Source organism: Enhydra lutris, unplaced genomic scaffold (genome assembly GCF_002288905.1).
Source record: "Enhydra lutris kenyoni isolate GAN:26980312 unplaced genomic scaffold, ASM228890v2 scaffoldscaffold17, whole genome shotgun sequence".
In the NCBI taxonomy this organism is placed as follows: Eukaryota; Metazoa; Chordata; class Mammalia; order Carnivora; family Mustelidae; genus Enhydra; species Enhydra lutris.
Genome location: NW_019154101.1, coordinates 8821802 through 8838440, shown reverse-complemented (window position 1 = coordinate 8838440; position 16639 = coordinate 8821802). Strand labels below are relative to the sequence as shown.

At 39.7% G+C, this 16639-nt stretch overlaps 1 protein-coding gene across 1 annotated transcript in view; it reads right to left on the bottom strand.

The window, feature by feature from the left end:
• LOC111147698 (kinesin family member 6) overlaps window positions 1-16639 on the bottom strand; it is a 458201-nt gene that overhangs the window by 241717 nt on the left and 199845 nt on the right. Inside the window, exon 13 of the mRNA XM_022503930.1 lies at window positions 13962-14177. Within this exon, the coding sequence (XP_022359638.1) occupies window positions 13962-14177 (216 nt within the window). The remainder of the gene's footprint in view (window positions 1-13961; window positions 14178-16639) is intronic.

The following is a 16639-nucleotide window of genomic DNA, read 5'->3' as shown; positions in this document are numbered from 1 at the left end:
AGGACTTCTAATACTATGTTGAACAAGAGTGGTGAGAGTGGGCATCCTTGTCGTGTTCCTGATCTCAACGGGAAGGCTGCAAGCTTTTTCCCATTGAGGATGATATTTGCTGTGGGTCTTTCATAGATAGATTTTATGAAGTCCAGGAATGTTCCGTCTATCCCTATACTTTGAAGCATTTTAATCAGGAATGGATGCTGGATTTTGTCAAATGCTTTTTCTGCACCAATTGAGAGGACCATGTGGTTCTTCTCTCTTCTCTTATTGATTTGTTCTATCACATTAATTGATTTGTGAATGTTGAACCATCCTTGTAGCCCAGGAATGAATCCCACCTGGTCATGGTGGATAATCTTTTTAATGTGCTGTTGGATCCTGTTTGCTAGGATCTTGTTGAGAATCTTAGCACCCATATTCATCAATTATATTGGTCTGAAATTCTCCTTTTTGGTAGGGTTCTTTGCCTGGTTTGGGGATCAGGGTAATGCTGGCTTCATAAAAAGAGTCTGGAAGTTTTCCTTCTGCTTCAATTTTTTGAAACAGCTTCAGGAGAATAGGTGTTATTTCTTCTTTGAAAGTTTGGTAGAATTCCCCAGGGAATCTGTCAGGTCTTGGGCTCTTGTTTTTTGGGAGGTTTTTGATCACTGCTTCAATCTCGTTACTAGATATCGGTCTATTTAGGTTGACGATTTCTTCCTGGTTCAATTTTGGGAGTTTACAGTTTTCCAAGAATGCATCCATTTCATCTAGGTTGCTTAGCTTATTGGAATATAACTGTTGATAATAATTTCTGATGATTGTTTGTACTTCCTTGGTGTTAGTTGTGATCTCTCCCTTTTCATTCATAATTTTATTAATTTGGGCTTTCTCTCTTTTCTTTTGGATTAGTGTGGCCAATGGTTTATCGATCTTATTGATTCTTTCAAAAAACCAGCTTCTAGTTTCATTGATACATTCTACTGTATCTCTGGTTTCTACCTCATTGATCTCTGCTCTAATCTTGATTATTTCCCTTCTTGTGTGTGGAGTTGGTTTGATTTGTTGTTGATTTTCCAGTTCTTTAAGGTATAGAGACAGCTGCTGTGTTCTGGATTTTTCAAAAAGACCTCAACGTGAGACAGGAATCCATCAGAATCCTAGAGGAGAACATAGGCAGTAATCTCTTCGATATCAGCCACACCAACTTCTTTCAAGATATGTCTCCAAAGGCAAAGGAAACAAAAGCCACAATAAACTTTTGGGACTTCATCAAAATCAAAAGCTTCTGCACAGCAAAGGAAACAGTCAACAAAACAAAGAGGCAACCCACGAATGGGAGAAGATATTTGCAAATGACAGTACAGACTAAAGATTAATATCCAGGATCTATAAAGAACTCCTCAAACTCAACACACACAAAACAGATAATCATATCAAAAAATGGGCAGAAGATATGAGCAGACACTTCTCCAATGAAGACATACAAATGGCTATCAGACACATGAAAAAATGTTCATCATCACTAGCCATCAGGGAGATTCAAATTAAAACCACATTGAGATATCACCTTACACCACTTAGAATGGCCAAAATTAGCAAGACAGGAAACAACATGTGTTGGAGAGGATGTGGAGAAAGGGGAACCCTCTTACACTGTTGTTGGGAATGCAAGTTGGTGCAGCCTCTTTGGAGAACAGTGTGGAGATTCCTCAAGAAATTACAAATAGAACTTCTCTATGACCCTGCAATTGCACTACTGGGTATTTACCCCAAAGATACAGATGGAGTGAAAAGAAGGGCCATCTGTACCCCAATGTTTATAGCAGCAATGGCCACGGTCGCCAAACTGTGGAAAGAACCAAGATGCCCTTCAACGGATGAATGGATAAGGAAGATGTTGTCCATATACACTATGGAGTATTATGCCTCCATCAGAAAGGATAAATACCCAACTTTTGTAGCAACATGGACGGGCCTGGAAGAGATTATGCTGAGTGAAATAAGTCAAGCAGAGAGAGTCAATTATCATATGGTTTCACTTATTTGTGGAGCATAACAAATAGCATGGAGGACATGGGGAGTTAGGGGAAGGGAGTTGGGGGAAATTGGAAGGGGAGGTGAACCATGAGAGACTATGGACTCTGAAAAACAATCCGAAGGGTTTGAAGAGGTGGGGGGGGTGGGAGGTTGGGGGAACCAGGTGGTGGGTATTAGAGAGGGCACAGATTGAATGGAGCACTGGGTATGGTGCAAAAACAATGAATACTATTATGCTGAAAATAAATTTAAAAAATGTTTAAAAAACATAAGGTATAATGGGGGCACCTGGGTGGCTTAGTCAGTGAAGTTTCTGCCTTTGACTCAGGTCATGATCCCAAGGTCCTGCAATCAAGCCTTGTGTCAGGCTCCCCACTCGGTGGGGACCACTCATACTCTCTCTCTAATATAAATAAATAAAAATCTTTTTTTAAAGCTATATAATCTTTTTTTATATAAAGCTCCTAACTGCCAGGACAATTAAGTTCTAAATTTAGAAGCATGGCTTTTAAGCTTCTCATGAGCTCCTCCTTCTTTATCTTTAGTTCTTGGTAAACATGATCCTGTTCACACAAACTTTACAGTCTGGCCAAACCAAAAGCTTGAACCATCACAAGCATACTATGTTCCACATCTCCATGCTGTTGCTTGAGAAGTTTCCAAGGTGCTCTGCCTTTTGCTTCCCCCTCTATTCAGTTTGCCAGACATAAATGTGAATTCTTTAAAGATTTTTTTCAAGTACCACTTCTTCCATACAAGTTTTCCTGAAGCTACCCAGAAAGAGTTGACCATTCCTCTTCCACGTCCCATGGCACTCTCTGTGCATGTTCACTACGGGTCCTCTTCTGGATTGTAAACACTTTAACAGGTACTGCGGCTCATTCACCTAGCATAATAACTGGTACATAGCTTCAAGTCAATGTTTACTAAATGAATTAATAAGAGCCACTGATCCTGAAGCCAACAATAGTCCTTCATGTTTCCCAGAGCCTCTGTAGTAGAATACCTTATATTCTCCACATCATCTAGAATAGCACAGTACTTTGTGTGTTTTATAAAGCAAATACACAATTGGTGAAAAAGTAATGTTTTATTGCCAAAGTCTGGGTAAGACTTTGCATGGATATGCATGTGTGCACATGAATGCATGTATGTGTGTCTGTGTGTGTGTCTGTGTGTGTGTGTGTGCGAGAGAGAGAGAGAGAGAGAGAGAGCGAGAGCATGATTCTGTTCCTCTGCTGCCAGAGCGAAAGGGCATGTGTTTTTGACACCCCAAGTAGGAATGTAGAATAACAATGCTAAAAACAGTGATTGGATAAAACAATTATATTTATTTAGCTTTCTGAGTCATACTATTATAAAGTGACATTATGAGCTGTAAGTAACATAATTCAGCAAATTAAGCACTACATTGATATTTTGGATATCCTAGAAAACTTAATATCTTTGATGGATACTGTGATGTGCCCTCCAGATACCCCTTCAAGAATGAAGAACTTCAAGAATAAAACATCTAGAAATAAATTTAACCAAGGAAGTGAAAGACCTATATATAGAAAACTATCAAGACATTAATGAAAGAAATTGAAGAACACTCAAATAATGAAAGAAATTGAAGAACACACAGTCTAGTTCATTGACTAGAAAAATCAACATTGTTAAAATGTTCATGCTATTCAAAGCAATCTACAGATTAATTCAATCCACATCAAAATTCCAATGGAATTGTGCAAAGAAATAAACAGACTTCATCAAGATAAAAAACTTATGCACAGCAAAGGAAACAGTCAACAAAACTGAAAAGCAACTTATGGAATGAGAGAAGATATTTGCAAATGACATACAGATATAGGGCTCATCATATCCATGATCTATAAAGAATTTATCAAACTCAACACCCTAAAAACAAATAATCCAGTCAAGAAATGGGCAGAAGACCTGAACAAACATTTCTGCAAAGAAGACATACAAATGGCCAACAGACACATGAAAAAATGTTCCATATAACTTGTCATCAGGGAAATACAAATCAAAACCACAATGAGATACCCTTACACCAGTCAGAATGGCTAAAATTAACAAGCCAGGAAACAAAAAATGCTGGTGAGGATGTGGAGAAAGGGGAACCCTCCTACACTGTTGGTGGGAATGCAAGCTGGTACAGCCACTCTGGAAAACAGTATGGAGGTTCCTCAGAAAGTTGAAATTAGAGCTACCCTGCAACCCAGCAATTATACTACTAGGTATTTACCCCAAAGATACAAAGGTATTGATCTGAAGGGTCACCTGTGCCCCAATGTTCATAGCAGCAATGTCCCCAATAGTGAAACTATGGAAAGAGGCGAGATGTCCATCGACAGATGAATGGATAAGGAAGGTGTGGTATATATATACAATGGAATATTGCTTAGCCATCAGAAGGATGAACACCTACCATTTACAACAACATGCATGGAATTATAGGGTATTACACTAAGAGAAATAAGTCATTCAGAGAAAGACAGTTATCATATGGTTTCACTTATATATGGAATATAAGAAACAATGCAGAGGATCATAGGGGAAGGAAGGGAAAACTGAATGGGAAGTCATTGGAGAGGGAGAAAAACCATGAGAGACTCTTAACTATAGGAAACAAACTGAGGGTTGCTAGAGGGAACTCGGGTGGGGGGATGGGGTAATTGGGTGATGGGCATTAAGGAGGGCACATGACCCAGACCCCTGGGTGTTACATGCAACTGATGAATTATGGAACTCTGTATATGAAACTAATGTTGTCCTATATGTTGCCTAATTGAATTTAAATAAAAATAAAAATAAAAAAACTGAACAGTCATAAAATTTATGGAATCACACACACACACACACACACACACACACACACACACACACACACGCCAAAGCAATATTAAGAAGGAAAACAAAGTTAAAGGCATTGTGCACCCCAATTTCACACTATATTACAAGCTATAATAATGAAAACAGTGTGATATCAGAATAAAAACAGATATATAGATCAATGGAATAGAATAAAGATCCCAGAAACAAACCCATATATACATGGCCAATTAATTAATGACAAAGGAGACAAGAATATGGAATGAGTAAAGGACAGTCTTTTTAATAAATGGTGCTGGGAAAACTGAACAGCTACATAAAGTAGAATGAAACTGGACTGCTATCTTATAATGTACACAAAAATTAACCCAAAATTGATTAAAGATTTGAACATAAGACCTGAAACCATAAAACTCCTAGAAGGCAGTAAGAATTTATGAATCCGACATCAAGAGCAGAAATAAATAAGTAGGACTACATCCTACTAAAAAAGCTTCTGCACAGCAAAGGAAACAATCGACAAAATGAAAAGGGAAACCACTGAATGGGAGAAGATACTTACAAATCATGTATCTGACAAGGGGCTAATATTCAAAATATAAAGAACCCATGCAACTCAAAAGCAAAATGAAACAAAACTACAGCAACAAAAAACCCTCAACAACCCAGTTTATAATGAACAGAAGATCTGAATAGACGTTTTTCCAAAGAAGACATATAGAGGGTCAACAGGCACATGAAAAGATGCTTATCCTCTTTAATCATTAGGGAAATGCAAATCAAAAACATAATGAGGTTTTGCTTTACATTTGTGATATCGGCTATTATCAAAAAGACAAGAATTAACAAGTGTTGGCAGGAATGTAGAGAAAAGGGACCCCCTGTGCACTGTTGCTAGGAATATAAATTGGTGCTGCCACTATGGGAAACAGTGTAGAGGTTCCTCAAAAAACTAAAAATAGAACTACCATATGGTCCAGCAATTCCACTTCTAGGTACTGATCCAAAGAAAAGGAAAATAGTAATTTGAAAAGATCTATGCATCTCTGTGTTCATCGTAGCATTATTTACAATGCCAAGACATGGAAATGACCTAGTGTCCATTGATAATGAATGGATAAAGAAACTGTGAGATAGATATGGATATTATTCAACCACAAAAAACAATTAAATTTTGCCACTTGTGATAACATGGATGGACTGATTTCAAGAGCATTATGCTTAGTGAAATAATTCAGAGAAAGACAAATACTGTAGGATCTCCCTTATATGTGGAATATAAAAACAAACAACTCTTAGATACAGAGAATAGATTGGTGATTCCCAGACATGGGGGGTGTGGGGTGATGAAAATAAAATTTAGGGTGAAAAACAAGAATGAAGGACTTGTTCCTCTAGCTCCTAAGTACATTAGCAGCAAGTTGTCAATTGTCAACCCAATTTGGAGATTTTCTCAGCTGAAGAAAACTACCTCATTCAAAGCCTTGCCTCCTTCTAGGGGTAAGCCCACATCCAGTGACTGATCATCATGAAGGTAGAAAGGCCTGTCCCATTGTCTCAACTTTGGACAACTCTGAAGGACCTGTTCAGTGTCCGAGCCCTTGAAAACTTTGTCAGTACTGCATCACGACTCAGCCTCTCCCTCTGCCATGTTCTGCATTCTTCTTCTCCCGTCCATAGCTGTTGGTCCTAAGGGCCCTCTCTAATAAACACCTGGCTGAGACTTTGCTTTCCAGGAAACCCAACCTCCCTGTATATGGGAGAATGAAGCCCAAGCTCTAAATAATCAGCAGAAAAATTATTTTTTGAATGCAATGTTTAATAAAATGAAAATGACCTGTGTTCTGATCCAATCTTCATATTTATGATCCTTTATCCTAGAGCCAAAAGATAGGGTTCCCAGGCCCAGAACCATCACTAACTTTTTGCTGCATACAAGTATATCACTTTGGGCAACTGGTCTTCCATGGTTGTTTGGTTTGGGTCCTCTACCAGGCCTGAGGCTGTCCCTTTTTGTAGCAAGCTTTGAAGGAGATTTGAAGGTGTCCCTCCTATTAGAAGAATCAATTTGTTGAGCAGGCAATATTCTATCTACTCTATTGATGTAATGGAATAGAAATACAGCCTTTCACCCTGAACTTCAGGGCAAGGTAAGGAAGATGGCATTATCTCAGAATAAGAATCTTCCTACAACCAAGTAGGGAAATGAGGATGTTGGTCTTCATTTTATCTGCTTTCTCTTGGTGACTCTAGAATAATATTCACTCATGCTAATGGAAATAAACACACAAGCAAAAATACAATGTAGGCAAACCTTTCCCCATTCAGGCTCATTCCATCTGGCTACAGCTTCTTCTACCCTCTCTTTCTTTCTTTCTTTCTTTTTTTTTAAAAGATTTTATTTATTTATTTGACAGAGATCACAAGTAGGTAGAGAGGCAGGCAGAGAGGTAGAGAGGCAGGCAGAGAGAGAGGAGGAAGCAGGCTCCCTGCTGAGTGGAGAGCCTGATGCAGGGCTTGATCCCAGGACCCTGGTATCATGACCTGAGCCGAAGGCAGAGGCTTTAACCCACTGTGCCACCCAGGCTCCCCTACCCTCTCTTTCTTACTGCCATCAGCAGTTCTCTGCTTTAGTCATTTTACTGAGCACTTGGGTATTGGGCCATGGTCTTCCTCTACATACCTAACTCAGCAATTTTAATGTCCATAGGCAATAGAACACTGCTTCTTTGATACCTCTAGTTCTTTGATTCCTCCCCATATTCAGAATCTGTGTTCCCCCTCCCGACAAAACTGTTCCCCCTAATAATATGGAACTGATGGTCGACTAGGCTACAGTTCTGGAGGAATCCTTAAATCTCCAGTCCCCTTTCTTGAAGACTCTCATTATACTAAAAACAGCTATCTACCTACTTATCTCCCTGACTAGATCAAAAATTCCTGAGATGTGCATAGATGATGACTTCTAAGATAGTTGAGTCCCATCTAGGGCCATGCTGCTTTCCTTTAAAAAACACACTGACTTGTATTTGTTCACTTTTTAGGTTTGAAGACCTTTTTGGAATCACAAAGATTATCAGATAAAATAAATGGAAATGGGGGTAAGCCTTGATTTTAAACCTAAAGCAGAGATCTATTCTTAGTTTCTCTCTCTTCTCTTTCTCTTTCTTGGACATCATGTATTCATTTCATCCAATCTATGGACCCTTCAAATAGGAGGGATGCAAAGATGCATTTCTCAGAGATAGTGCTCAGAGTAACCTCAATACTGTGCCCTGCAGAAGTGAGATTGGCCATGGAGCTACAGAGAAGGCAATGATCTATTTACTGACCATCTCTTTAATTGCATTTATAGGGAAATGCAAGGCAAAAGTGTGGTCAGTTCCAAAAAAGAGGGTAAGATGGAGCATGAGAGGTTTGAAAAGCAACAAATGTAGTGATCTGAAGGGGCACCTGCACCCCAATGTTTATAATAGCAAGGTCCACAATAGCCAAACTATGGGAGAGCTCAGATGTCCACTGACAGAGGACTGGATAAAGAAGATGTGTTATATAAATAACACATCTTCTTTATGCCTATATATTACATATAATATATAGGTATATTACTCAGCCATCAAAAATGAAATCTTGCCATTTGCTACAATGTAGATAGAACTAGAGGGTATTATGCTAAGCAAAATAAGTCAATCAGAGAAAGATAATTATCATATGATCTCACTGATATGTGGAATTTAAGAAACAAAACAGAGGATCATAGGGAAAGAGAGGAAAAAATGAAATAAGATGAAACCAGAGAGGGAGAAAAACCATAGGAGACTCTTAAACATATGAAACAAACTGAGGGTTACTGGAGGGGAGATGGGTGGAGGGATGTGTAACTGGGTGATGGACATTAAGGAGGGCATAAGATGTAATGATGTATTATATAAGACTAATGAATCACAGACCTGTACGTATGAAACCAATAATACATTATATGTTAATTTAAAAAATTAAAATGTAAACCACTTTAAAAAAAAAAGAAAGAAAAGCAAGAGGTGAACCTTTGTGCCTAAGGCTTACAACAAAGCAAGTTGGAAAGGATCTTAGAAAAATCTAATCTCTATTCTTTTTCTCTGGTTTTATGGGTGAGTTTTGCTCTATCAATTTCTCTTTGAGCTCTTTTTTTTTTTAACTTAGTGATGATGGGGGTATATTAAACCTTTGTAACAAAAGCCATTGGTCCAGAGAGCAATCCTTTGAACATGGGTAAAGCAAACTTAAGGAATGGACTCCAGGTTTGATGCAGCATGCCAGAGAAGCTCTAGCTTTCCTGTTCTCCTGGCCATGCCTGTGGCTGCATTCTCAATGCCAGAACTGGGAAAACCAAGAAGAGGGAGAAGAAAGAGTTGTTTATGCCATGGAGAACTGTTGTGGGCTCCCTCCATTGTTATCTCTTCGTGCCCTTGCCTCTTCTGTTTCCATCACTCCCACCTTGGACTATTTTATTTCCTAAACCATTTACTCACATCTCCAGGCATCTCCTCTCCAAGACACTCTAAAGATTTCTTCCACAAATACCTTCTAGAGTATAGCTATCACCATGCCCCCTCTGTCTTGGTGGTTCCCTGCAACTTGAGGAAGGCAATTCCCTGGCATGGCAGTCAAGGGTTTTCATAACATGGTAAGAAATTAAAACAATATGAAAGCATATAAAGTTAAAAGAGGACATTCCCATCTATTCCTCTATTCCCTCTCCCCGAAGCAGCCATCCCAACAATTTCCCACTCATTTTTCCAGCCTTATGTCTTTGGACTTCCTGTACCTCTCCGAGGCCCCAGCTAAACAAGTACCCTTGCCAACTCCACATATTTCCCCTTGCTTTCCTGTTCCCAAGCCTTTACTCATAATATTCTTTAAATCTGGAATGTAAGAGAATGTTCTTCCCTCCATCTTTGTCCAAATTCTACTAATCCTTTGAGACCTAACTTCCATGTCACTTGCATTGTAATGCTTTCCCAATCATTTATTAAAATCCTGCCTTCTCCTTTGACTTCCCACAGCATTTCTTCTAGCTCCTGAGTATAGCACTTGTTACTTTATTCTCTACTCTTTGGGTACCAAGCCAGCCTCTGCTATTTAAATGTAAGCTCCCAGGGGCAGACACCATTTTTCAGTTTCCGTTGATGGCCCCTACCACCTTACCCTTGGACCTTCCATGCACATAGTGGGGATTCATTACATTCTTAAAAGTGAATAAAAGAAAAGAGGCTGGAGCCTCCAGGCTATGGTTTTGGCTTTCAATTCACCTTTTTTTTTGTTTTGTTTTTTTAAAGAATTTATTTGTTTATTTGACAGAGAGATCACAAGTAGGCAGAGAGGCAGGCAGAGAGAGAGGAGGAAGCAGGCTCCCCTCTGAGCAGAGAGCCCAATGCGGGGCTCGATCCCAGGACCTTGAGATCATGACCTGAGCCGAAGGCAGAGGCTTAACCCACTGAGCCACCCAGGCGTCCTTCAATTCACCTTTTAAAAAGCCAGTGTCATCACCTGTGATGAGTGGGTTCTGTTAGCATCTCAGTTAAAGGATGTGGTGAATCATCAGGAGGTTTGGGAACACTGACTAGTTCCAGGTGACCATCTGGGACACACAATCAGAGAACTAAAAAAGTAAACAACAACAAAACCCCAAAAAACCAAACAAGAAAACCAAACTATCAAAGTCCTGCTATTTTAAAGAGAACCATATGACTCTTTTCAAAATGTGGAGCTCAACAATCCCTCTCATTACTTCAGTGAAAGCAAAACAGACATTTAACCTCCAAAAAACCAAGAAGCCCCAAAGTGCCTAACCTTCCTTCCTCTGCCTTGGCAGGGTGCTTGCACAGTGACTGTGTGGGGTTCTCTAGTGAACCATGAATTAAGTCTCATTTTCTTTTAGTACAAGAAATTTGAAAGAAGTCATTTTTTTTTCAGGATGAAGTGAGGGTGAAAGGAAGAATGAGGAGGGTCATCAAAGCGGAGACATTTTCACTGCAGTCTCAGGGTGGCCAAGGTCAAATCTACTTGCTTTCTGCATTGAATGCAGCCCAGTGGATGGTTAATAGACATTGACAACATCTACATAAGGCGGAAATCTTTCAAAACAACGTGCTTCTTAATTTTTTTGTATTTGGGTTCGTTTACATGAGCTTCTTGTATAAAATAATGCAATAATAAAAGCTTAATCAGCTCCTAGGATCTTAAACATTGTAACAAACTCTCCCATTACCTGTTGCTTTGCAGCATGGATTCATCCACAATTTCATCCTATCTGTAGTTTTGCCAAAAAATAAAATCAATCCTTCATCAGTCCCTCCTCCAAATGCTTAGATCATTATCAATCCATTTGTGAGCCTACTCCTATTTAAAGTTATTGCTAGAACTATATCCAACAACAGTTAAAACAACTCAAAAACCCTTTCAACTATAAGGCTCTTCTCCAAAACTCTTTTACCTCATTCGTACTTGGACTTTACAAACAATTTCCACTATTATTATTATTTTTCAGAGATTTTCTATGCAAGTGAACTTAATTCATTCTCCAAATAAAACTACAGTCTGTCTTGATAGTAGTATCAAGGGAGGAGAAGGGTTACTGAAAAAGTTGACTATAATTATGAGTTAGGAGAGAAATTACGAGATGCTGTGGGGAAGAAGAATTATGAGAAGGGAGATGGTGTGGGCAAGAGAAAATAGAAACAGAAAAGGTCTGGCACACAGCAAGGGGTGGGGCAGTGATATCCCGGGCCGTTTCTTCACAGGCATAATGGTGTGCATTTTTGGAGAAGGCCAGTGAACAATTCCTTCCATTGTGAGCACAGGGTTCTAATTCAGCTACAGACTCCCACCTTTCCTGTCAGTAGAAATGCCAGGCTCTGCTCTGTATAGCTAACAATGCGAACTGTTGCATGAAGAGCCTTACCAGCCACCAGAGACCTGGGGCCCATCCTTACCCTTACCCCTCAAATTCATTAGTCACCAAACCCTGCTCACTCTCTGTCCTAAGTGCTTCTGATCCCCCTATCTCTCTCTCATCATCCCCATCCTTTGGCCTGGGCCACTGTGCTACAATGACCTTCTAATTACTCATGCATACTCTGTGTCCTCTGCCTATCCGTTCTGCACACATTACTCAACCTGTCTTCCCAGCCTCCCCCTGCCCACATCCCACCCATCAAGGCCTTTTTACTTCCTAAAATGCTCCTTTCTACCACAAAGTCCCCAAAAGCTATTCAAATGATTCCTTCTGCTTACAGTATTGCTTCCAGCCACATTCTGCTCCTCATGTCCCTTTTTGGATCCTTCTGATCTTAACTTGAGGTTGGGTTCCCTGATATGTGCCCTGTCAGTAACACGGTGTAATTTTGTAATTGTTCAAAGCTTTCTTCTCTGTCAGTCTCTAAGTGCTGTGAGATCACAGGTTGTTTGTCCTCATATGTTCTTGTATAGTATGGGGGCAAAACAAGAACCTATAGAATAAGGATTAAATGAATTAATTCAATCAGACAACTTTGAATAAATGACAACTTTGAATATATATTTATTCATATATATATAAATAATATATAAATAACAACTTTGAATATATTCAAAGTTGTCCGATTGAATGTATATACATATACATACATACATACATACATACAGGCTATGTAACCTGTAGCCATAATAGTAATAATTAGCATGGTACCTAGAACAAAGTGTGTACTTAATGAATATATGTTGAATGAATAAAGGAATATAAAAATTGATGGATGAACAAATGAATTCACCAACCCAGAGGGTCTCCTTTTTTTTTAGAACCAGCTGTTACCCATAACAGAGTACAGGAACGCTGTATGGAAAACAGTCACAGAGAGGAACAATTGCTTTCCTTGTCTACTGCCACCACGATCATGGTAAAAATAGGATTTTTGGTTTCCTTTGACTTTGAATTTATTCTACTGTATTGCTAACTAAATATTCAAAGCAAGGAGATTTAGAATTAAGAGATAAAGGGATATAATATCATGAAGCATATTTCCAGGCTTCTCGACCTTGTCTTTATTAATTAAAAAAGTGTCCTTCTTAATGAGTACCATCCTTTAATTATTCCCAAGCTAAATCCTGTAGAAAACCATGCATATCAGATCATCCATCCCAACAAACATTTATATAGAAAATTTCAACCTGTGTTGCCAAAAAGGGAAGGTTTTCACCCCTTTGTTCTAGTACATTTCCATATTTCAGATTTCTCAATGTCTTCAAGAGAAAGGCACCAATCACATGCCTGTACATCATGATCTGCTGGTCTAACAGAAAGAGAAAATAACACAAAGCAACCGGGGCCTCTAGTGTGGTTCTGTAGTTGCAGAACTGACATTCTGATCAAAAGCTATAAGTGGGGAAAGTGCCCCTGAGTTGGTCCAACTCAGTCAAATCCTACTATCTGACAAAATATTGTTTGTTTAGTATCCTTTAAGGCAGACTGTGATAATATTTTTAAATTACTTTGCTGCAGATAGCTTATTCAGATTTAGAAATAAATACTATGTCATCACGTTGGCAATGCAACATTTGTCCTTACTCCTTCCCTCCTCTATCAGAGGAAAGGTTTTGTTCCTTTCTCTAACTTTAACTTTTCTCCTGTTGCCCTGGACCCATCTGTTTCTGCCTCTGAGCTCTGTCACAATTTAAACTTTGTGTTTTCAGTTCAGTCATCTATTTTGGAAGCTGGTATTTAAGAGATTTGATAGTTATAAAAAATAATTATAATACATAAGTTGCCATTTCTTCATATTTAAAACCAAAAATGCTATGCTGAATTCCATTATGGAGGATGAGGAATGCCAGACATTTATTTTTTCCTTAATAAGTTTTACTTGGGGATTTTTATTATTACTGCTGGAGCTGTTGCTGGTACTTATTGTTGGTAATACCAACAATAAAAATTACAATGATGAAGAATAGAATGATAAATTATAATCGTTTCTATGTTTATTTACCTTTTCTGTAGATGTATGATTTATGATAGCCTATTTTTCTCATTTAAGCCTATGTTTTCCATACTTCAGATAATTTATAGATCTATATGTATAAATACAACTGACCTGTTTTTCTGTGGAGCAAACTGGATCTGTGCCCAACAGTGCTGACGTCCCGGACCTGTGTGGTTGCTGAGGATGGCAACGTCCTCAGACCTTCTGAGTTCCCAGGTGGCAAGGGCGAGCTCTGTGAGTGTCTCCATTCATTTCTACCCATGCTGGATAAGTGGAGAGCATCTTGAGCTTTCTTTTTTTCCTTCTTTAGCATATTGACCAGAATATCTGAAACTTGATTTAAGGATTTAGTGACTCATGCTAAGTTGCAATGATCAAAACACTAATGTTTCAATTGAGGTTATTATTTCCAATAATATTTGCTATTTGTCATATGGTAAAGAGACCACTGAAGGAAGACTTCAACTTTATCTAGTTACAGATAGTTTAGGAAGCAACTGGTCTTTCAATATGGCACCATTATATGAAAAGTTAGCAAACCCAAAGGTCTTTAAAATGTTTTGAGATTAAACTGGTAAAGACCTAAAATTCTTATGAATGGGTTTACAAGAAATAAAATGAACACGTAATAGGAGCAGGCAATGGAGCTATGGATGTATCTGTGAATAAGTAAGACTTGAATCCATGATGCTGCTCAGGAGGCAGCAGGAGGAGTGGAGAGGGAGAACACCAGAGTTCATCCAGCTGGCAGAGCAGCTAAATCTGCTTTGGTGGCCAGAGTACCCCACATCCAACACATGCTGGTTTAGCATACATAAGAATGGGACTTACAGTTACTTTTTTAAGAAATTCTCTAAATCTTGGTCCCAAATGGACCTGGAAAGAAGTGAATTGTTAGTACAGACATATCATTTTACAGTGCACATTTTGGTGGGCCATTTCAGTATACTGGGAACACTGATGAGGAGCGATGGCATCACTGCCTGCCACCCTCCTTTGCTGTTCTTTCGGGCTCAAGATGCTGAGAAACCTAAGGGATTTCTGCCATCACTGAAAAAACAGACTAAAATCCCTCTTGAGAATTTCAGAACTCCAAGTGTAAAGTTCAGCAGTAAGCTGAACTGCAGGCCTTCAGCATCCCCAGAGATGGGGAATGAGGAAATATGGAGGTGGTGGGGAGAGAAGACGGTAACTCTGATGCCTGTTCTTGGGCAAGTCTCATGGGGGTCACTGGATTTTCATCTTCCTCTTCAGCTTTAACTCCAAATTCTTGGAGATTTCCAGAAGCATAATCACTCTTTCTCTCAGAGTCCCTGATGCGGCTTCCAATCTTTGCCTCAAAAAAATGTGTTCTTACCAAAGGTGGTGTGTGGGCCTTGGCCTGGCAGAGAGGAGCAGTGCTCTGCCCACATCTTCCACTTCTCATGCGGAACTGACTACCCACAGCATCAGAAGCTTCTGCTGGTTCACACACTGCAATGGCAGCATCCATGTGCTCACCCATTCGACTGTGGGCCATGGAGCTTATACTCTATGCCAGGCATGACTCTAGACAGAGGGATGGAACAGTGAAAAGGCATACGAGTTTCTTGCTCTCACAAAGTAGAGGTCCTACTGGGGAAAGTCAGATCTCAAGTACACATACCGCATGTTAGAGGATGAAAGGGTAGCTCATTTTTAAAAGGTCAAGAATGACTGAGAGGCTACTCTATGCTGGGTGCTCACAAAAGACTTTCCTAAGAGTGACATTTAAGCTGAACATCAAGAGGCAGCGGCCAGAAGAAGAATATGTCAACAGAGTTCATGGCCAGTGCTAAAACCCTAAGGAGAAGGGCCTTGTCAGTGGCTCCCAACAGGGGCTCTTTTAACTCTTAAAGGACGTCTGGCCATGTCTAGCTAGAAGCAGTTATGGTTGCATACTACAGTTGGGGGGGGGCAGATGTTGTTACTGAAGTCTAGTGGGTAGAGGCCAGAGAGGCTGCCAAACATCCTACAATGCATAGGGGAGCCCCCACAACAGAGAATTAGACAGCCCCAAGTGTCGAGAGTGCCAACGTTGACAAAGCTGGTGTTAGAACCACCACAGAAAGGACACTGTGACCAAAGCCTGACACATACAGGACAGAGACAGAATAAATGAAATCAGAGGTGTGGCAGGGGCACTGTCATGTAGGGCCTTGTGATCTAGAATAAGTTGCTGAGGTTCACTCTAATGGGCTCTGGCAGAATTTAACCAGAAACATACAGCATTCTAATGTACATTTCATAGAGATCAGAGTACAGATTTATCTGCTTGGCTGCCTTCCCTCTTCCCACCTTTCTTTTGTCTTCCTCCCCAGCCCATTCCATTTAACTTGGGCCTTTGTTGTGTGGGGTCCTAAATGACACACTGTTACATGTTTGGTGAAGGGGTTTCTGAACTTTACGCAGACTGATAATGTCACTGAAAGGACATCATTTTCACTCCCTTACCAAGAAGAGTGTTCTGTGTCATTCACTGTCATTTTGGTTGCATTACTGTCATTTGCTGAGCTCAAGTATTACCACCTGTTTTTCCCATATACCAGATCTTTCTCATTCCTCCTGTCAGTCTTCGCCTTGGTGGTTCTACAGACGAGATGTGAAAATATCCTCCACCCTGGCATGAGAAACTTTCATATCTCCCATCGGATCACACCACGTGCTCAAAAGTGCTCAAAGCACTTTCCAGCACCTTACCTTACCAGCTCTGCTCAGCACTGTGAGGTTGGCAAGGCAGGCTTTATGGTCCTACTACAGAAGAGGAGGAA